General features: G+C 25.6%; 1 protein-coding gene across 4 annotated transcripts; it reads right to left on the reverse strand.

Annotated features, from left to right (window-relative positions):
- Positions 1-445: 445 nt before the first annotated feature.
- Positions 446-22,648, reverse strand: LOC105834556 (transmembrane GTPase Marf). 4 transcript variants are annotated; one of them, XM_012677124.3, is made up of 14 exons: positions 22,528-22,648; positions 21,409-21,492; positions 17,791-17,875; positions 17,550-17,676; positions 15,234-15,627; positions 14,125-14,232; positions 10,680-10,700; positions 9,093-9,246; positions 8,865-9,003; positions 6,547-6,860; positions 6,181-6,476; positions 5,687-5,854; positions 3,313-3,509; positions 446-2,855 (listed from the first exon to the last, which is right to left on the reverse strand). In XM_012677124.3, the coding sequence occupies exons 2-14, from the start codon at positions 21,424-21,426 to the stop codon at positions 2,651-2,653; spliced, it is 2,226 nt and encodes a 741-aa protein (XP_012532578.1). In that variant the 5' UTR covers positions 21,427-21,492; positions 22,528-22,648; the 3' UTR covers positions 446-2,650. The 4 variants fall into 4 exon arrangements, with proteins under 4 accessions (XP_012532578.1, XP_028050166.1, XP_012532576.1 ...); XM_028194365.2 differs by having other exon boundaries at positions 17,791-18,094; positions 22,528-22,623; XM_012677122.3 differs by lacking the exon at positions 21,409-21,492 and having other exon boundaries at positions 17,791-18,094; positions 22,528-22,637.
- Positions 22,649-24,090: the final 1,442 nt, after the last annotated feature.

The following is a 24,090-nucleotide window of genomic DNA, read 5'->3' on the forward strand; positions in this document are numbered from 1 at the left end:
GCACGGTGGTGCCTCGCTGCGCGTACACTTGGCGCGAGGCACTACATATCAGCTGAGAAATAAATTCATTGTTTACTTTGAAAAAATAAATTTCGTTTTAAGGAACCGAACACAAACAAATTTTTTAACATAAACAACATTTACCTAAATTAGTTTGCGTTATTGTAAAAAAATTGTAGAAGGAAAGAGAAAAGGAATCAAAGAAGAAAAATGGAAATAGAAATGATGTAAAGAACGACAGTTAAGAATAGTAGGAATGTACAAAGTAAAATAATATAATGCAGTGAAATTAAATAATGTAAATGTAATATAAGTAATATAAATGAAATGAAGATAAATAGAGATGAAAATTAGTTAAAGTAATATATTTAAGGTGTGAATAAATGAGTGAAATAAGGAATTTTTTGTAAACAGTCTTTTCTTGGCGCTGAAATAATAAATTCCATTTTAATTATATATAACATTTATTTATAAGCTTTCCATACATTTTTCAGTAAATATATTCTAACAAAAAGATGAAGTTTACATATATGCTTGAATCTTTTAATTAAATAAAATTGATACATCCGTATATAATAAATTTAAAATAAGCATGATTTATTGAAACCTTATTAAAGAAAAATTTAAGACGATGTTTAATGACTGATGCAATATTTTCGAAAGCGTGCATATAAGAAATATATATTTTATATGTGTGTATATATATATATATATATGTTATATGTACTCGCATATATACAGGATATATCCGATCTATCGCATTATTTACTAATGGCAGATTCTTGAAGTCATTTAGAAACAAAAAATTTAATGCTAAAATGTTAAGACATCAATATTTTTTTAAATTAGAAGTGTTTAAAGATATCCAACCGAGTTGTTTAATATTCGCGCGTTTAGATCCGCTGCATAATGCAGGAGCCCGTAGATAATAATGTTTAAATATTAATATAATTTTGCGTTGAACAGTTGTCTTTGCAACTTTTTTTTATTTATTTAACCTTCTGACTACCAAATTAGTTTTTTTTTTCAACAGATTATCTGGAAACCTTGCATATCTACGTTTTTTGGATAGTTAATTCCGAATCTGCATTCAAATTTTGCAAATTTAATGTGATGAATCTAATATGGTTGCCATCAGGTAGTAAATTAGTGAAAATTTGGATATTTTTGCAGTAAATCCATTTTTTTTGTTACAAATTTAAAATTAAATAATAAAAATTATATCAGAATTCAAAATAGCAGATTGAGGCTGCATTCCGAAATTTACTGCCAGTACTGAAAATCTATAGTACACGTAACATGAACTATAGATTTTCAGTACTGGCAGTAAATTTCGGAACACAGCCATAATATGACTGACAAATGTCGCTCATTCCTTCTTAGCGTTATCCAGATTCATGAATTTCTATCTAAAAAACGATACACGTAAGCGAAATATCACAAAAGATCATTTATAAATTTTGTGTAGAATATAGCTATATTTTTCTAAACTTAAAATTTTCAGGTTTTAATATTTCCATCCATCATGTTGGATCCGTCAGTTTAAATGTTTCAGTTTCTACTTGATTAGTAATCAGCGACTTCAAAAACCCTTTATACCCCCAAATGGTCAAATTCAATATAAAATTTTTAGGATGAATCGATTTTTTCTAAAAAATCGCATTTTCACATTTAAATTGTTATAAACAATCACTAAAGGACAATCGGGTGCAAAAAACTTTGGAGACATGTAAACTAAGTATTTCTATACCGGAAAAGTCAAACCCCGAACAATTAGTATCCAGGAACAATTTTTATAATATAAAAATAAAAAAAACAAGTGGGAAGTATACTTTCCACTGGCAGTGAAAGGATTAATTATCTTGCAATATATACTGATAATATACATATTTAATAGCGGTATAAAAATTATTGTACGGAATTTTAGAAGGCATTCAGTTACACATCGAGTCGTCAAATTTATCGTATAAAGTACGTCATAAATAAATATCTTTTATGCTATAAGTGTCGTAATCAATATTAATTTATAAATTATTTTTTGAATAATTTGGTAAAAGATAATAAATAAACATATTAATAAAAACTTCAGAAATTCGCCATTAACAAATGGTGTGATAGATGTAGTATATACACATATGATATATATAAACACATATGCATACATATACATATATGCTTCTCTATTATATAACAACTATATTTTTTATTATAATTGTCTGTTGGTATAAAGAAGAGGTAGTATTAATAAAAATAAGTTACTTCACACAATTTCCTGATGAGAAAATTAATTTTCCTGCATTATACATTAAGACTAGATTTTTTATCAAGTTGAAACATTCCCTAGTACTTTTTCAAATTACTATCGTACATTTAAATATAATTATTTATTTTTTTAAATTGTATTTATCTAACAAAATCATATTTTTTATGTAAACAGAGGGCTAGATAACTGCATTAAATAATAAGATCTATATGTGTGCATATAAATGTCATTCAATTGTCACATAAGACTATACTAATATTATTTCAAATCAATTATTGTTTTTAGATTAAAAATATTACATTTGAACAATTATATTATATATAAATTCCTTCAAAATTATTACGCTTTTTAATTAATTCATTAATGTGTACAAAATAGATTATTTATTTAGTTTAAAGGTTTCAAGTAAGCTGAATCAAATGTATCCAGCTCATTTATTAAAAAATTGGCCTCATTTCGAAGATGTTTTGCCTTAGCTGCTGCTTTTTCCAATATTGCTAAAGTATTCGCTATAGTCTTAAGTTCGGTATCCATCTCAGATGTTGTTTCATCTACCAAGTGACAGAGTCGTGCAAATGTACTGGAGAGCTCTCTATATATAATCATAACAAATATTTTTATAGAAAAGAATAAAAAAATAGTAGTATACATACTATTTTGTAACATGTATAAAGAGTGTAACAATTTTAGTTCAGAAATGTTTAGAAAAAAATGTTACAAGTGTTAAAAGTATACGATATATTATACCAAGAGAATCAACAGAACACACACACACACACACACAATTATCAAGAATACATTTCACATTAATTTCTTAGCATTCTTGAAAAAAATACCCGTGGAAACCTTAATTAAAATGTTACATCATAAATCTATTTTAAATATTTAGGCATAAATCACAAGAAATTGAAATTCTATTAATATAGTGCATTTCATAATCTTACAGTAACAAATAGTTTTTAAAATACAAAAATAAAATAATTGACGTTAAAATATTTTATACATATTTGTTATATTTATATAGATGTTTAAATGTATCTATAACTTACTGTTGTACTTGATGACTGCAATTTGCAGAAGTAAGATCTACAATCAGTCGCAGCTTTTTGGTAGCATGCGACACATATTGTCGTTTAAATTCACGTTCTTTTGCTTTATTAGTCCATGTTAGACGTTCATAGAGATATAAAGCACCATATACAGCACCAGTTATAGCAATTAATCTCCAACCTACTGTTTTTAACATCTATAAAAAAAATTTATTTATGGAAATTTTTTCACACCATTTCTATCACATCCATTTCCACATATAAACAGCACATATAGAATACCCTAATTAATTTGAGCACTTTGAACATCTCGTGACTCGCGAATTATCCGAAAATATATGTGGATATGTATATGTCATATTTATTATTGTTAATTAATTTTGTATTAAGAAAAAAAATTATCAAAAAAAATAACTTAAACAACTTTGTTAAAAAAAAGAAATAGAATTTAATTAATAAAAGTTAAAAAATTAATATTATGCAAAGTAATATAGAAAATAATTCAATAAACGAAATAAGATATGATGCAGTATAAAATCACATTATAATTTATTCATTACAAATATTTTTTAAATCGAAAGTTTTTACTGTCACAATCTTTTTCTGTAACGGGAAATAAATAACATACATAATAAATAATACATAATAGATTGAACAACGAGTTATAAATAAGATAATTCATATATAAAGATAAAGATACAATTAATAAAATAGTTAAAATTAAAATGTGTGTGAGTAAAATTCATCAATAGTACAGATTTATAAATTTGAGGATTTTAAAACTACTTAAGAATAACAAATTATTTTTTAATAAATAATTTTGAATTCTAAACTCGAATCAAAAGAAAAAAGAAAAAATATTCTTCACTACGTTAAATTTACGTTCTTCATTACGTCAAATTTCTGCGCAGTAAAAGACATTTTATATTTATCTTAAAATTTTTCAGATAAAATTTTGTGTTATTATATGTATTTCTAAGATAATTGTGTATTAATTTAATATATTGTCATTATGTTATTTAGACTTTGTGTATTAAAATAAGACTAACAATTTTCAAGAGTTAAAATATCACAATTTATATGTAAATATATGAATATTTTTGGTTACATACTTTATATATTAAAATGAATAAATAAATAGTGTTACTTTTCTTTTTAAAACAGTTACTATTTATTAAATGCACATACTTCTTATGTTATTAGTCATAAAAAGATTGCTGTCTTCTATTATTTGGTTTTAGCTAATGTTTTTAATTATCTTAATACATAGACTATGTCAATTTAACATTTTAATTCCATCAAAACCATAAATAACTACTTCAAATGTTAAAATAACTTCTTATTTTAGTTATATTTAACATTAAACATACGTCAGTTTAAAATAAATTTTAGTTCCTGACATTGTCCAAATGTTACATTTTTATGTTAATTTCTTATATACTATTTGTGTTATTTTTTTATTTGTTTTATGTTAAATTAATACGAAAATTTTAGTGGATAAATTGAGACATGTAAAGTGTTAAATTTAATACAAAATTTTTTAGAGCGTGGGAAAAATTTAATTATATCATTTTTGACCTTTTTTTAAAATTTGTAGCGGACAAGGGTTTAATGTTTGAAAAGGGTTTAATGTTTGGACTACATATAAAAATATCATATCTTTTACCAACATCATCAAACTTCTAGCATGCATTTGCTTAGGGATGGATCTCACAAGATCAAATATGACGATCGTCATATTATGACAAAAATGTTACACACAATAAAAATACTGGTTTAATTTATTGTATACATGGCTTTAGTACATTGAATTGAAGATGGTTTTTGTAATAAAAATTTATTTATTTAAACAATTATTACAAAAAATGTTAAAAAATAATTATTTATACAAATAAAAAATGTTTTATTATAAGAAAACATCTTCAATTTCTTATATTCAATTCAAGAATTTAATACAGTATAACACAGTATTTTGAATATGTGCTATATTATACCTTATTTTTCATTTATTAGCTTAATTGTTTCCTAGATAGAAGTTAAATTTACAAAATAAAATTTTTTTTATTTTTTAAAAAATATCACTAAGATACCATGAAAATTTATAATTTTCAAGAGTAAAAGATTATTTCTTAAAAATTTCAAGTTTTTCTGGTTTTTTTCAACAATATACCCTGTTATAAAATTATAGTTCGGATTAGAAATCTTGATCTCGACTATTACAACTATTATAATAATAAAAAAATATATAATCTTATTTTTAAAAAACCGATAATTTAAAAAATTTTTAAAACTACATTTGGATCCATCCTTATGCATGCGTATGTCTGTGGAGAGAACGAAATTGTAAATAAATGGTAAATAATGTTATACTTACAAACCCGGCGATAATAAGACCACCCATTGTACCCTGTGATGTTACAGATGCAACTGCTATACGAGTAGCCAGAGACCAGTCCTCAGATTTTGGTGGAAAATTTGTTGTACTTGAAACAAACTTAAGAGAATCTACGCTATCTGCAGGTGATGTTATACATGGAGGTATCTACAAGAAATATAATTATTTTTATTTATCTTTCACAAATAAATGTGACAAAAAAATTATACTATGCTTCTTATTAGGAGTATTTTTTAAGTATAAATTCTTGATCAAGTTTGAATTTTTTTTTTATAAAGTTGCTATAGCTAAAAGTCGAGAGAAGTGGTAATTGTTACAAGTTGAAATATATCTTGGCTATTTTATTATTTATTTGTTTTTCGGAAGCTTAGTTTTCACTCTTATTCATTTATAACTTAAACTTACAAATATTTCTATATTGTTATAAAGATAAAAACTGGCTTAAAATTAGTTAAAGATCCGCAACATCTTACCTCTTGCGGATAATTAGCAATAGCTAATCTTTGACTCTGTTTTCCTGCAAATCTGTTAATTATTGCTGTAAAACCCCATGAAAAACGAAATTCTAAGTCTTCATGAAAATCTGCGCATAAATTATCGCAATTTAATCGATAAAGTATCTCGAATGGTTCGCGTCGTGGTAAAATATTAAGCGACATTTGTCTTTTGTTTTCGGGCAACAAACTTGACATTCTTTCAGTCATTTCTCGCTGCGAATTTTCCATGTTCAATGCCAAAGCGGTACTAAGTCTGGCTCGTAAATTTGACCCTGAAATAGAATATTTTTAATGCTCAACAAATAACATTGTCATATCATAAAATATGTAATTGAAAATCACCTAAGCCATTTTCTACATGTGTGTGAAGCTCCCGTTTATATACATTTAAAACGAGTGGTTCAGGATGAAATGGAACACTAAATTCGTCTATTAAAACAGCTAATCGTCGAATTTCTTCACTTAAAGCCTTAGAAACCCTTTGTTCTACATCTTCTACCATATGATGAATTTTATCTTTCATTTCCTGAGTTAGCAGCATCAATTGTTGTTCCGTAAAATTCAATTTATCATGAACTTCTTTCTTGATATTTAGTTGTTCACTTCGCATCTTTTGTGTTCGTTCTAGTATATCATCCAATGCTTGACGTATTTCCCTACAATAAGTAATAAAAATAAATCAGTTTACATTTTTTATAAATACTCGAATGGGTACAGGACTTTGCAGTTACAGTGTAGCAACATTGCAATCTTATATTACAATATAATGTTTCAGAAACATTGTTAAAGTATGAACATAATATAAGGTGCAAAATAAAGAAGTTAAAAAAAGATTAATATTTTACCCTTCGAGAAAAAAAAATGAAACCTTTCATACGTTTCCCATATAAGTACAATTAAAAAACCGTTCAAAACTCTGAAGAAAATTTTGAGCAAACTAAATAAGGTGTTAAAACGAGATTATTTTTCAGTTTGTAACGTTAATCGAAACGCATTGAGATACTTCCCGAGTTCTCACAGCTTTGATTAATTTACGATAATAAATGGAAACTGTTTATGATCAGTTTTGAGTTTAAAACTTATCATGTTTTTCATATAGAGGGTATGATGGTAAAATGGTCAAAAACTGAAAAAATTTATATATAAATACATTAATGATCTTTGACATGATCTTTTGATATTATTGACATGATGATTATGACGTACACTATTGGATATCATATTTGTAAAAAAAGTCTGTAGGAAGAAAAATGGACAAAGAAAAGGGGAATGGTAAAAATTGTATAAAATACGAATGCTCCTGTTATTTTTCAATTTTTTTACTTTTTCCTCCTATCAGATCATTCCCAACAATATGCGTTACATTTAGCCTAATTTTAAGTTCCAAAACAGACTTCTTTTCCTTGCATAAGAGAGGTCACCATCAAGGGGTGAGAGAGAAAGTGAGATTTTGGGATAAAATCAAAAAGCGAGGAAGAAGTCGTGATATTTCCAATTTCTGTTTCTAAACTAAATTTTTTTTTAATACTCTCCTTCTTCCTTCCCTCATGTAGAGTGCATTTTGGAATTTGAAACAAGGCTATGTCATAAGTATATTACAGTAATACACATTGTAAGAGATAATTTGACGTAAAAAAAATGCAAAACAATGCAAAACAACCAGTGTATTTTATGATTTTTTATTATTTAATTACTTTCTATTCTTGTTTTCTGTCACAGATTTTTTGCTGCACAAATTCGAGATTTAATCATATATAATCATCATCCTAATTATCAAAACAATATAAAAAAAACCACGTGAAGATTACCAATCGCATTTTTAGAAAGTTTCTTGTAATTTTTGACTATTTTATCCTAATCACATCCACTATACGGAGAACACGATAAGTTCTAAAACTCAGAACTGACTATAAACACTTCTCATTCATCATCATAAATCATCCAAAGCCGTAAAAACTCGAGAAAAAAAATCTCAATTTAATGCGTCTCGATCAATGTTCGAAACTGAAAAGTGGTCTCGTTTCAATAGTGCCTCATTTAGTTTCAATAGCCTCATTTAGCTTGCCCAAAGTTTTCCCCGCGGTTTCGAGCAGTCTTGGATGCATTTTTGAATTATATTTATATATGGAAAACGTATAAAATAGATTTTATCCGTTTTTTAAGAGGCCAAAAATCGACTTCTTTCATTTATCCTTTAATAATATTGCAGCAATATTTTAAACACATTGTAGAAATAAACTTCAAGATTTCATGTAATTCTAAAGCACTTTAAAAATCATAATATTATTTAAATCACGAATAAAACCTGTGAGACACGAGTACAAATGCCCAAAATCAAGAAAACATTTACATAAACATAAATTTGTAATTAATGTTATTGCTATTAATGTATTAATATATGTTATAGTACAATTTTACATAATAGTACATATAGTATTAGATAATAATTATTATATTAATAATAGTGCAGAATATTCCAACAATGTTGCAGCAACTTAGCAATGTTTCTGCAAATGTTGCTAAAATACTACATTGTATTCTGTATGTTTTTAAAGAGTATAAATAACTACAAAATATTTCTTTCTTTCTTTCTTGCTTTTCTCATCTCAATTAAAAGAACAATTTGAAAAAAATTATGTAAAAATTATTTATTTTCTTACATTGCGATATGTTTACCACGTTGAGAATGTTGTTCAAATTTAGTTTTCACTGCAGACTTTGAGATGCACTCTTCAAATTTTCTTTCAAAATCTTGAAACTCAAAATATCGGTTTTGAAAACCTTCTGCTAGTGCACCATCTGTACATATTAAATCAATTAATATTATAAATATTAAAATTGATTTAAAAATTTAAGGAATTATAAACAGAAAACTAGAAATACTTTACTGTGAGCAGGTTGACCACGTTGTTCTTGTATACGAGCTTGAAGAGTTTCCTTTGCAGAAATAAAAAAGATACGTTCATCAGCATCTTTTGGACTGCAAACTTTTAATTCCCTTGATAAAAAGTCAACAGCACGTTCTTGATGTTGTGCCCTTACCTACACATAAAAAATGTATAAAAAATATAAAATTTGTATAAAACAATTCGTGATGTTAAGCGTGTTGAATTTTATTGATATATTAACATAAATAGCAATGCATAAATTTAAAATAATTTTTTTTTCATTAATAATACATCATCTCATATACATGTTTTATTTTATTACAAGTACAGCTGAATAAGTTCTAAATAGATTCAATCAATTTTTTCGGAGGTGATTCCTAAGGATTAATGTATAGCTTTCTCAATGCTAAACTTTAATTGCAATTTCCTCAGAAATTAAAATCCATCCACATTAACTCTATTTTCTTTATACTTTTAATACACTTAATCCCTTTTTTCAAATAAGCTTATTCGAATATACTATAATTTATCTCGTATGATAATTATTGCCATTTTTTAATTAGTTTGATTGATAAGTCGGTGCCTCCATGTGATTAGAAAGGAATAGAGCGTTGATTCGGAAATCTGGTCAAAAATTGCAAATTGTGTCGATCACTGATGTAAATAATAATGTTTTTTAACACTCCATATAATTTCCAAATTTGTTTTTATTGTGAAATGCTGATATAACTTTTTGTTAACATGTTTTATAATTCGTGCTGTTTAGCAGTGCATAGTATTTGTTTTTAGTGTAACAAAATAATTTCAAGTGGTCTTTCTTCAACAAAATAAATATTACAATTAAAAATAAACATCTAAAATATTATATAACGAAACATCTATTTTCTTTTTTATTATAACATATATTAAAAGTTATATTTCTAAAAGTCTGTGCGTTTTTTCTTTAGTCTACTTTTGCTTTCCACATCAATAAAATGATTGATATTTATATAATACAATAAAACTCTTGTATATGCACGCATGCATATGTATGAGTTTTATTTTATTATATAGATGCGTATTTAATGAAAAAGTATATAAATGTCTTCATTCAATTATAATAAACATTTTTCTTTTTTCCGTAAACTTTTAGTTTTAAAATAAAAAAAAACTTTAAAAAAATTTTTAAGAGAAACATGAGTTTTTATATAAGAAATCTGATATGAGAAATCAACACACACTGTTGTTTAAAAGTATTTAAAAAATGATAAAGTATACTTTAAAATAATTTTTGTTAAATGTTTTATTAAATTACAGTATTTCAGGGTAAAAAATTACTTAAAAAATACTAATATTCAATTTTATTGAAATATTTAATTTAGGAACATAATATTGTACACACAGACAAAATTCAGGATAGATTCAAAAATTCTTTTTTTTTAATGCATTTTTGAAAACTTTTCTATGACTTTCTTCATCTGCTTGACTTTTCATAAGATGCGAGAAAATCTTAAGCATAATAAAACTTTAAGAAGTAGTGTGTATATAAATTAAAGATAATATAAATATTATTTGCAGACAAAAGCTCCATGATATAAGTAAACTTACCTCCTTTTGTTCTTTGGCCAGCTAAAGAATAAAGAACAGTACTAAATTCATTTAAAAGATGATTATAAAAATTTATTAGTTATTATAAAAATTTAATTTTTTATAAATGTTACATGAGAGGATATATAAATAAAATCACTGATTTCATTTTTTAATGTTATGCTATACTCTTCCCACTTATTCACAATAAACTAACTCGTTCGCAACGAGAAATTATTGGGTACATTTAGCAAACAAAGTAGTGAGCGCTTATTGATTTGCTTTGTCGGCTGAATGTATTTCGTTATTTAAGTTTGTCCTCAATAATTAGTAGTCCGAAGTACCCAGTTTTTAAGATTGAATTGCGAATCGCAAGTAGTAATCAGGCCCATTCTGTAACTCTAAAACAACAATTTGGTAGCGTTACATTGTCATTACGTAACTTTTTTTGCATATAGGTAATATATGCGGAAACAATGTTATTAACGATACTAAACTGTCGTTAAGCGTTACAAAATAGGATCTCAAATTAGATGACAGGCTATAATGCTCAGAGTGCATTCGCGGAGAACGCTATTAGTATTATCAGCCTCATTCTATCCTTGTTCTATTTTTAATGAGCAATGAAGATATATTGCTACAACGCTAATAGCGTCTCCTTGAATGCACCTTTAAAGAGAACGTTTTAAAAATTTTTACATTTTTTAAAATTTATACTCAAGTAAATAAATTATTGAGTAATAAATAAATAAATTTAATTAAACTTATTTATTATTAATTCTTTTACTTATAATTACAAATTTGAAAAATACAAAAAAGCAAAAAATTGAAGACAATAGGATTTGAACGTCAGATGTCAAGCATCGTACCTAGTCATTTAATTTGTTTGAATACATTTAATACTTACGACTCGTGATTCGAACATAAAGTACACAAAAAACTTTAAATAATAATTTCTCATTAACTACTGCATATGGGAACGAGTTTTCCGTAAATAAATAAAAGAGATATAATATAACATATTAAAAATTAAATAAAATCGGTAACCTCATTCATATGTATCTTCTTCTTGTTAGGTAAAATTCCAAAAACGAGTCACTTGTGATTTCGATAAAATTTTCTCAGAAACTTTATTTTGGACTAAAATAGTCTTTAAAAGAAATAGTCTTTAATAATTTTTTAAATAAAAATTTTCTTGCTAATTAATAGCGTTTTTTACAAAAAAAATTTATATTTGTTATTAGAAGTTTATAATTGTCTTTTTCAGAATTTTTACATATTATAATTAAGAAAAAAATAAAAACGTTAAAAATTAAGAGAATGACACTGGATTAAAATATTGAAATGTGCAAAATTCCAAAGTGGTGTTTTTGCTTCGTACGGGTAGTGGAATCCTAGAGTTAAGAATAGTAGTTTAAACAATATATTGTAAAAAAATCATAAATTAAGTAAAATTACAGTTGAAGATATCTTGGCACAATAAAATAATCAGAATTAGAGATTGTATAAATTAATATTTTTACGAGTGATTGAGGATTATGTCTTGGAGATAATCGCGAAAGACCAAGCACAAATATTCTTTTGTATGTTTAACAATTGTTTTCATCTTTGTTTGCATTCTTTTACAAGATAAATTTCATATCAACCTTGCCAGTTGTTTAGCATTCAATTCGCAGTACAAATAAGATATTGAAACATTGAACCGGTTCAATGAATGAGTACACTGAGAAAAAAAATTGTTGATTTGTATAAATTTTTCGACTTGATTAAATTTCTTTAATTCAACTATTTGTGTATTTCAGTCAAATATATAATTACTTAAATTAAAGTTCAAGTATTTTATGTATTTAAGTTAATTACATAAATACTTGAATTGAAGAAATTTAATCTAGTTGAAAAATTTAATCAATTTAACATTTTTTTTCAGTGTAGTAACTATTATAAAACGAGGCACAAAAATATAAATAGAATGTTTATATTTTATAAATATTATATTTTACAAATGTTAGCTTAAAAAAATAGTGACTTATTTTAAATAATAATGACTTTTTAATAAGTTGTAAAAAAATGACTTAGGCTGTGTTCAATATGCACTACCAGTACAAACAGCGCTGTTTAACCTTCGGTTGTCACGTTTATCTCCAATCGCATTGTTGTCACACTGAGTACGGCATACCCATACCGATTTTTAAACGGTCACTGTTTTAAAACTATTAGAGATATGATAACCAAACAAATTGAGGTTTACCTTCAATCCTTTTAGAATATTATTTAATTATTACAATGTCAAAATTTAAAGTTTTATGTTAAAAAAAAATCTTAAAAATTGTAATTTCCGAAAAACATCAGTTTTTATAAAAATATCATATCTTTTTTTAATTTAAAATATTTTACATTAAAAATTTATGTGATAACTTATTTGATTTCAAAGTTGATGCATGGGTGTGACAACCGAAGATTAACCCAAAATAAAACTTTTGATAAAGTTTGATCGACGTCGGAGATACTGTTTTCCGAACATCAATAAAGATATTGGATTACTTATAGAATTAAAATATAAAATATTTAAATAAAGTTTACTTATAATGAATAAAAAATTAATATTATGTTCAAATATTAATGTCATATAAAATAATATTTATATAGCATTTATATAAATTTATTTTTCATATTACACTTATAACATTTTATTCACTTTTAGAATAGACTTTAGAAATATATATATATGTATAAACATAACATACATAATTTAAAAAATATTATATCAATATTTTATTTAAATAAATTTATAAAATTATTCAACATGCGTTCTGATATTTTTTATTATTTTAATTCCTTAAAATTGTAATTGTAATTTTTTGTTTGTTTTAAACAAAATATTTCAATATTTATTATTTAAAATATTGAAACAACAATCTAGTTTTACATAAATATTTAATATATTTTAGCACATAATTTTATATATCTTATTAATTGCAGTTTAATTTTAAAAAATTATCAATAAAAAATAACTTAAACTTTTTAAAAATAATTATTAAAAAACAAATGTAATAAAAATAAAATATATACAATATATATTATATAACAAATATATATTATATATATAATATATATTATAAATATATATTGCTTTTTAAAAATATTATTCTTATAAAATATCACAAAAATAAAAAATAAAATTTCTAAAATGATTAACTAGTATCATATGATTTGAGTAATTTAAAATGTAATCTTATTCTTATAAATATAAATCAATCAATAATATATTTCAGAATGTTCAACAACTTAATAAAATACATTTTTACCTATTACCTAAAAGATTATAACATTAATATTTATTTAGTAATAGTTATTTAATAATAAATATCAATAAATTATACACAAAGTTTATACACCAAACTTAAATATATTATAACTGTTCATAAAACATTAAATTTTCTGTAATTAGTAATTTCTAAGTACATACCTGATCAAAGTACTCTGGTTCAGATGCAGAAGCATCCCATCGATTATTTAAAATAAATATATTCGGTTTTGATAATTTCGTTGAAACTTTATGAAAGAAATTTTTTTCCTAAAAAGAAAAAGAATAATTAAGATTTGCCAATATTAATTCAAAATATATAGACTAATAAAGAAAAAAATATAAATTAGATAAATAAGAGAATTTTAAGATATAAAAATAATATATTGTGTGACAAGTACAGAAAATCGGCCATTTCCCACGAATGCGGGGGAGTAGACACATGAACCGAAGGCGAGAAAATAATCGATCTACGCGAGTTACATATACTATTTTTTGTTACAAGTGCATAGAAAATGCGGAGGTGAAAATGGGCGGGTTCTGAGTGGAAGGCGGGGAGTTAGTGGAACTCCGCAGTAAATAAAAAAACTTTATTTCTATATAGTTTTACTGACATTAATCACCATGTATCTTCTTAATGTCGTAGTAAAAACGTGATGAGGGAGTCGTGAGATACATGATAATTAGTGTTAATAAAACTATATAAAAATAAAGTTATTTTTATTTGCAGGGGAGTCTCTTACAAACCTCGCGCCTTCCCATCTAAACCCTTTCTCATTAGCATTTTCTACTCACTTGTAACAAAAAATAGTATGTGCAACTCGTGCAGATCACCTTTTTCTCATTTGTATGGATAAACGCATTCTTGACAAAAAAGCTGATTTTCTGCACTTATTATTCAATGTACTATAGAAGACTGCTTTTAAGTTTTTTTTAATAAATAAGCCTAAGTTTTACAAAAATAGAAATAGAACTAATAGAATTGTTTCCAAAATAATTTAAAAAAAATTAAATTAGGCATGTATTAGATTACATAATGAATCATATAAAGTCATACTTTCAAATAAACTTGTCAAATCTACATGCGCAAATACACTTGTCAATCTATAGAAAAATGTAGATAATAAAAATTGCAGAGCTATCGCAAATACGACATGCATGTTCTAGAAGATTTGGCAACAAGCGTATTATACTTAACAAGTTTGCTTGAACGTGTATGGCTGGCTTTATACATGCTTAAAATGTTTGTTACAATTATTAATTATACTTACAGTAACCATTATGGTAGATTCAGCATTTGCTACTAAAACAAAAACATCTGCATCCAAACAATGCTTATCGATCCATTCATCTAGATTTGGAGTTACATCTACTCCTGGACTATCAACAAATACTACATCATCTCGCAGCAATAAGCATTTTTCTTTTGGCCAAAATATTCTTACTAAATGACTTTCACATAACTTCTCTTTACAAAGAGCATGACCTAATTGTCCAACAGATTGAACTGGCTGTTTTTCAGTGGATCCTTCCGTAATAAGATATGATTCTCCATTATCTGAACCTTCCACTTGTAAGAAACAATTTGTAGTGTGTCCTATACCACTTGGCAAAATTTTATCATGTAGCATGGCATTAATCACAGTACTTTTCCCATTACTTGTTCTGCAATATATATATTATATATAGAGAGAGAGATCATATCCTTTATTCCTATACAGAATGTTCTGTAAATCTCATTAATTAGCATTATTTCTTAACTCTTTAAGGCTTAGGCTTTTATAGGAATTTTTTCTGACAGTTTAAATTATCTATTTTATGCTTGTGATTAAAAATTAAATAATTATAATGCATAAAAATGAGAAAAAGTTTTTTAAATGATGAAATATGGGTGTCCCATAACTTTAAAACGCTCTTGCATATAATAAATCTAGGAAGAAATTAATTCAATTAACTTTAATCATTGATTAAAGAATTGCCAATATGATAAAAGTGTAACCAATTGTATTTTTGACAATATAATCGTTCTAACCTAATTTTTGTCAAAAATTTAATTAATCACATTGAATTAAGTACTGTCTTAAGATGTCATTATAGAGCTGTGTTAACATCTTAATATTACTTGAGATGATCTCGAAAACTCGATCAAATACCGGCCGCTGATTTGACCGCATAACATCCTCTCCGTCAAGGAATTAATAATAATGGCACTAACATGATTAATTAAAATCACTATTAGTGGCTATAGTCCCCGATGGAGATTTCATTGTAATGGGAATGATTGCTTACGAGTCACAGTTGGCAACTTTGTTTTGAGGACGACTGCGAAATGTACTATAATTCTTATGTTTCAAACTCAGCTTTCAACTCCAGTTTTCAGTTCACGCCCTAAGAATTTCAGCAAAATGTGATTTTGTGACGCACGATGCGCGATCCAATAAAAGCTCAACTTTTTCGAAAAAATAGAGCTCTCATTATATATCACGCGTCGCGTGTCTGCCGAGCCCTAAGAAATCAGTGTGTCTGAATAAGAGATTATAGGTCAGGTTTCATAATCGAATCTTATTTCAAGATCGTTTCAAATAATATTTTAAAATATGATACTAATGCTCTATGACTGGTTGATGACATATTAAGATAATCTTAAATATAAGACTTGATTATCGATTATAGATTCTGTAATTCAAGAGAAAGTGATTTAAAAAACATATGTTTCTCTTATTAAGAATTAATTGAAAACTTTAAAATTCGCTACTCTTGTCAATATTGGATCCGTCATTTTATATTTTAAAAATCTAAGCAGATTCATGATTAGCGACTCTAAAAACTCCTAGGTAGGTATTCGTTAACTTTTAGTGTTTTTTTTTCAATTAATTTCTAAATTAAATTAATGACACCATGGGTGTGGCATCACCCATACTTTATTGATTAATATATAAGGTACATGTACACATGTGTACAGTTTAAAGTACCTCATCACTTATTTTAGTTCATTTTTTTGACTGCATGTCATACATGGTTGAAAGTGTCTCCTTTTTTTCAAAAGATGATTTGGATTCCTGCTAACATTCCCTAATATATGTACTTGCACTATTATATTAAACACAATTAAAAAGGCATTAGTGTCTGCAAAATGTATAAAAGAATGCATTATAGAACACTAAATTCAACGAGACTATAATCTTATAAAAAATCAGTTTTTTCAAAAAATTATTTCATTATTATGTCTCTCTCAGTTATCTAAAATACTTCCGAATCTTCCATATTTTACAAGATATTTGTCTGTGACAATTGAAATGGGACACCCTATATATAATATTATAAACAACATTTTATATAAAGTTATTATGTATATATATTTTATATAAAGTTATATAATATAATCAATTCACGTACTAAGTGACTTTAATTTAAAAAAATTATTCTCAATTTTAATAATATTTAGAAATAATTGTAAAAATTATAACAAATATCATATAAAAATTATAATATTTTATAAAAATAATAAAGAGAAATCATTTCATATTTTTAAAATAAATAACTACAAGTATAATTAAATGTAAATATCGTTTAACATAATTACTCACCTGCCGAAAAAAGCTACTTTCATGTGATCTCTTTTAAGAACATCTTTTATCGCTCGTATTTTATCTATGTAAGCTTTAACCTTTCCTTCTTCATCCACAGTTACAATATCTCGATCATTTTGTAATGCTATTATAAAACCAGATGTTAAATTAACAATTCAATGAGATAAATTAATACATTACAATATTATGTCTACGCGCGCGCACATACACATACTATCCTTTATTTGTATTTACTTACATGTCATAAACTCTACGGTTTCCTCCACATATTTCTCTATGTCCACAAATATATCATTTATTCTTTTCTTTGCTTTAACAAAAATCTGTAGAGGAGAATTATCATTTCTAACATCTGATCGAAGTTGGCTGTCTCCAATCATGGTCGATTGTACCATTGCACGATTGATATAGGCAGCCATGTTTATATTTCTATTATGAATGTAATATATTTGGCAAAAATAGTAAAAGAATACGGTGCTGCGGTGCTAAGGTATTGCGGACAGACAATACGTTGATACACAGTGCACAGCATGCAGGATCAACTGAAATCATAAAAAGCAGGAATTAAATATTTTCTATTAATCAATTTTTATACTACTGTTTGATAAATGTATTGATAAAATAAAAAGAAATGCAATAATAAGGAACATTTCACTGGCTTCATATCAAACAATTACAGAAGGCAATTATATTTTTGTGTATGTGCACGGATGCATTAGACACGCGCGTGCACACGCACATACACACGCACACACAAGATGTCTCAAAATACGCAACTCAAAATACCAGAGGAGTAAAAAGTTTTGAAATAAAAATTGAAATAAAAATGTACATATAAACTTTAATTTTTTCTCAGAAGAAACTAAAATTTAGATGCAAATTTTTATTTCAGACAATAGTTTTTGAAATATAAATATTGTAAGATGGCCTAATAATATAAATCTCAGACAGACGTTTATTTATAAGTCGCGTTTACAGCGATAGTGAGTGCGCTTCAGATTATGTGCGCGCTCTTGATACATTATTGTGTATATGAGATATAATATTGATCGCAAATTAACAATATCAATAAATGTTATAAATAACAAATTGAATAATAAAAATTTTGTTGCTAATGTAGATTATAAAAAATGTTCAAATTAATGCAATTTATATTAATACAGTAATAACATTAACATAAAGGAATATGAATAAGAATTAATTAGTTATAAACCGTAATCGTACATATGTAAACAATAATTTTTTATAAGACCTATTATCACTTTTTCGAATTTATTTACTCATTCTTCCACTAATAAATAAGGAAAGACATAATTAATAAACTAGAAATAATGTTAATAATGATTAATAAACTAGAAATAATGTTAATAATGATTAACTTTAAATAAAAAATTACAAAAGATATAAGATATAAAAATCTAAATATATATTACATTATCATAATTTAAATATATAATGTTGTAATTTATATTATAAAATATAAATTACATAAAGATATAAGAGATCTATATTGATCAACAGCGAATTTTGGTGCCAAATATCTAATATCAGATAAAATTATAATACACTAAAAACTTTAACGTAGCTCTATCATGTAGAACAAAATTTCGTGTTTAATTGTGAGTCTATTTATCACTCTTTCACTCACTTTCATTATTCATTCTTTTACTGTCGATATAGCAAAACCATAAATAAAGAAATACTACAAAATATCCAGTGCAATCTACTGTTAAAGATGTGAAAAAAACAACGACGATGACACACCTTACAAATTTATGGACTTTGCATTGTGATATTTATGCTCATAGAGCACGTAAAGGAAAAAAATGAGAGTTTATTATATAATTTAAACCTAAATTATTAATTGAGTCTATTCAGAACTTGATTGGTTCAATTGTTATTGAGATTCTATAATTTCAGGTGCTCGTAACTTGTCGGCTCGCGTATAGTATATGGAACAATCTCTCATTGCATATTCACTTGGAGTGAACCGTTACCATGTTTCTTGGTTTGTCTAATGTTGCATTTATATGAATTATGGTAATCTGAATATTTCTTTGTAATCTATAATACTAGAAATAATTTTGATGATTAAAAAATTCTTTATTAATAATTAATTTTGCGCATTATTTCTTTATTAATATCATTAATTTACGACTTTTTCATTATAGTATAGTTTAAGTTGCGTATTTTGGGATTACACATATACATACACGTACGCACGCATAAAAGTTTAGTGTAGAGAGAGACATAAGATGGTACCATTAATTTGACTTTAGACAATTATACGAAGATCAAGTAAAGATTACAATTTCTTAAATTTCCAGAATTCTCCATTTTTATTGCATTTTTTAATAGCTCACCTCGAGAAGGATAGAGAGAAAAGAGTAGAGGTAATAGAAAATAAAGGGAAAGATTTAAATATAAAAAGGTTAGATGATATAATAAGGGAAATATATAAGTAGTTATAAGTTAAAAGAAAGAAGATTGTAAACAAAGTAAGGATTGAAAGATAGTTGCGAGAAAAATGTTTAGATAGGAAGATTATATTCTATGTAGGATTCTCTTCTTGGCTATTGTAGGCTAAATAGAATAAAAATTATTATTACATGTAGGATTTCTGCGGAGCAATAAGATATGTTATGTTACGTGATATTAAATAAAGCCATGCAACAGATCAGTTAAGATAGAAAGATAGTTAAATGGATAAATGGAGGGATGAATGTGCTAGGAAAGATTATAAACAAAGACCCTTTTTTGCAATGTAATGCTGAAGTGAATAAAACTTCTATCTTATAGCTTACCTCAAAAGCTCTTTCTATTATAAAATATTTTTTTATTAAGTACTTTTCGAGTTATAAGAAAGTTACAATACCACTGTTATTAGCATTATTCAAAATGTACAATGTAAATATTACCCACTCTGATTTACCTTTTTTGATTTTGGAAAGCTTTCAAAGCTATAAAAAAAATGCCATAAAAAATGGAGTTCTATTAATGAAATTACAGAATGTAAGTGAATTTAACCTTTATACAATTATCCAAAACCAAACCAATGACAACACCATCTTATATTCCCCTTCACAACATACAACTTTTATTTAGAAAACCATTTTTGTAAAATTGCATATTTTCAAACTTTGCACATCTTCCTGTTAAGATTAAAAAGAATCATCTTATCTATGAAGTATTTTAATATCCCACACCAATTTTTTCCTATGCATTTTATACAAAAATGTTTTATGTCTTCTTGAGATAAAAAGTTGTTTGATTTCAAAAGAGACATAAAATAGCAATCAAGATATCAATTTGTTTGCAAATAATGCTACTTTCGAGAAATTTACTAATCATCACTTTTCTTAAATAAAAATTGACTTTTTTCTTTTAATAAAAGTTGTAGCTCTCAACGAAATAAATCTAATCATGTGTATTATTTAGTTTTCTTGACATGTTTGCAAAATACAAATTTTTTAATTAAAAAATTGTATAACTTATTGAAATCTTAGAAAAAACTCTAAAAAAATACACATGATAAGATTTATCTCGCCAAGAACTACAACTTTTTTAAAAGAAAAAAGTCAATTAAGATAAAAAAATCAATTTCTATTTAAGAAAAGTAAGGATTAGTAAATTTCTCAAAAATGGTGCCATTTGCAAACAAGTTGATATTTTTATTTTATGCCTTCTTGAGATTAAACAACTTTTGTACAAAACGTTTTTTAGTGAAAAACATAGGAAAAAAGATATTTCAAATGAGACAATGCAATGCCCTACTTTATATATAGATTGTATGCTGTGTGTATCTGTGTGTATAAAGCAAGCAACATGTATAAAATTATAAATATAATAGTGCAACCTTTTTATCTTTAGTCATTGATGTACCCGTAGAACAAATTTAATATTGGATAATTATATCTATGTCTTCCTGTATCCAAAATTTCTAAAACAAATCATAATATTGTTGCATAAGATTATAATATAATACATTATCTAATATTATAACAAATTATAAATTACACATTACAAAAATATAAATCCACAATATAATAGCACTTGTAACAACGTTTAAATGTTGCAAAACATTGTAAAATCAAAATAGTTTAATACAATAATATACAGTCAATCTTTGCTAACTCAAATCTTAAAGCAATAGAAAATAATTCAAGTTATTGAGTATTTTAAGTTATTACGTGTTTAAGTTATAAATAAAATTAACAAAATCAAGAATTAAAACAAAAAAAATTTTACTGTCAAAACACATCTTATTTACTTTCATTTTCAAACTCAATTTTTCAGTAACTTTACCTCTTAAAGAAATTATTTCCTTAAATAAATAATATATAAATAAAAAACTCATAATGCTGCACTTTTTATTTTATACTAAGTATGTTTTTTAATTAAAAAGCAAAACTTTACTACATCTAACTGATAGCACGATAAAATATAGGACATTTTTCATAATTATTTTTTATTTTTAAAACATTACTGTAATATTAGTTAAAAAATATTAAAAACATCTGTATAACATTACACTGTAATATTATACATGTATGTTGTAATATGTAACGTTGTTCTGTGCTATTTGAAACATTGCTAAAAAATTTAAATTATATTATTTATTTTAAAATTTTTAATCAAAATTCATACTAAATTAATAAATTGACAAATAATGTATAATATACTCTTTTTAGAAAATATAAGAAAAGTACATATGACTTCACATCAAATCAAAATTTTCCAAAAAAAAAAAAATAACTTTTGAGGATTAAATATTTCAAAAAGATTACGATGTGCAACTAATTAAAAGAATAACATTTGTTTTATAAAATATTTTTAATTCGGAATCTAACCTCTACATTGGCATTAAAATATCCTCGTATAAGTATCATGTATAAATTAAATGTACACACACAATATAACATGTATAAAATAAATTAAAATATTAAGATATTTTTTAATAGTATAATTTCCATACCGTAAAAATAGTTGTTCATAAAATGACGAATAGTTATTCATAACTCTGAGAAATCTTTCTTAACCAACATGTCAGTCCATACAACGGAGTAACCTGTGATCATAGTGTTATAAGACAGTTTCGAGGATGCGCAGTCGTCAATTTCCTTTGACCAATCAGAATTTTATCCAAGATGTCAAAAGCAATATGGCTTCTCGCATATTATTGTAAATTATAAGGTCTGTTTTTTATTCCTGCACTGCTGCATTGGTGCAATAAGTTAGAATAAGACAAATATATTTTTTCTCATTTTAACTTATTGCACTAGTGCAGCAGTGCAGGAATAAAAAACAAACCTATAGTTAAAGCCCACACAGCACACTTTATCCTAGGGGCTCGATTCTTGAAGTCATTCGCAAGAGAAACGTATACGCAAGTACTCGCTCTAACAGAAAGTTGTAAGTTTATTGGTTAATAGCCATACGATAGCCAATAAATTTCCAACTTTTCTGTAAGATCAGAATTTGCGAATACGTTTCTCTTGCGAATGAATTCAAGAATAGAGCCCCAGGAATGTCCCTGCAGGGGCTCAATTCTTGAATTCATTCGCAAGAAAACGTATGCGTAAATACCCGTTCTAACAGAAAAGTTACAAGTTTATTGGTTAAAAGCCATACGATAGCCAATAAATTTTCAACTTTTCTGTAAGAACAGAATTTGCGAATACGTTTCTCTTGCAAATGAATTCAAGAATCGAGCCCCAGGATGTTAATTTGGGATATCGCAATATCGTTGGATATCCGTGGACCGTCTGCGATATCCAAGGGATGCCCAAGGGATGCACAAATTTCCATCGATTTGACATCCTGTAGATATCTCAAACGATATCCAGAGGATGTCCAAGAGATTTCCTGAGATTTCGTAATATACCCTAGTGAAAAAATTTGTCAGAATTAAAAAAATTTTTTTCAGGATTTCTGATAAATTATATTCCAATTTTTTATAAGAATTAAAACGTTTCTCAGAAAAACTTTAAAAATAAAAAATTTTTATTAATTTAGAAAATTTTTGAATATTTTTAAGTTTTTTTGAGAGTTTCTAAGAATTGAAAAAAATTTGAACAAAAAATAAAAAATTCTAATTATTTTTACGTAATCTTGTAAGAGGAAGAAGACTATAATATATTTTACAAATTTATTTTCAAAAAATATTTTTTAAAGATTATATAATTATTTTTCATAAACTATTTAGAAATGATACAAAAAATATTATCAACATTATATAAAATATATTTTTTAAATGTACTGAAAAATATTTATGGTATATGAACTTGAAATATTCTTTAATAATAATTAATGGTATAAATATTTGTTTTCAATATTTTCATAAATGTTTATCATAATTTTTTTTATACCTGACAAACTTGGACATAAATATATGTACAAAATATTTATTATAAATATTTTTCCTTTTTATAAATATTTTATAAATATTTTATAAATATCTTGTGCTACCTGGGTTATAGCTATTTTCAAATTATTTGCACACTGAGGCTGCGTTCCGTTTCAACGCATGATGCGCATA

The sequence above is a fragment of the Monomorium pharaonis genome, chromosome 2 (genome assembly GCF_013373865.1).
Source record: "Monomorium pharaonis isolate MP-MQ-018 chromosome 2, ASM1337386v2, whole genome shotgun sequence".
NCBI classification, from domain to species: Eukaryota; Metazoa; Arthropoda; class Insecta; order Hymenoptera; family Formicidae; genus Monomorium; species Monomorium pharaonis.

Coding starts and splice junctions, on each gene's coding strand:
- LOC105834556 (XM_012677122.3), bottom strand. CDS start 17,971: ATGGCTGCCTATATCAATCGTGCAATGGTACAATCGACCATGATTGGA. Junction 6,477..6,546: donor ACATGTAGAAAATGGCTTAG/GTGATTTTCAAT, acceptor ATTCTATTTCAG/GGTCAAATTTACGAGCCAGA. Junction 5,855..6,180: donor TTGCTAATTATCCGCAAGAG/GTAAGATGTTGC, acceptor TATTTCTTGTAG/ATACCTCCATGTATAACATC.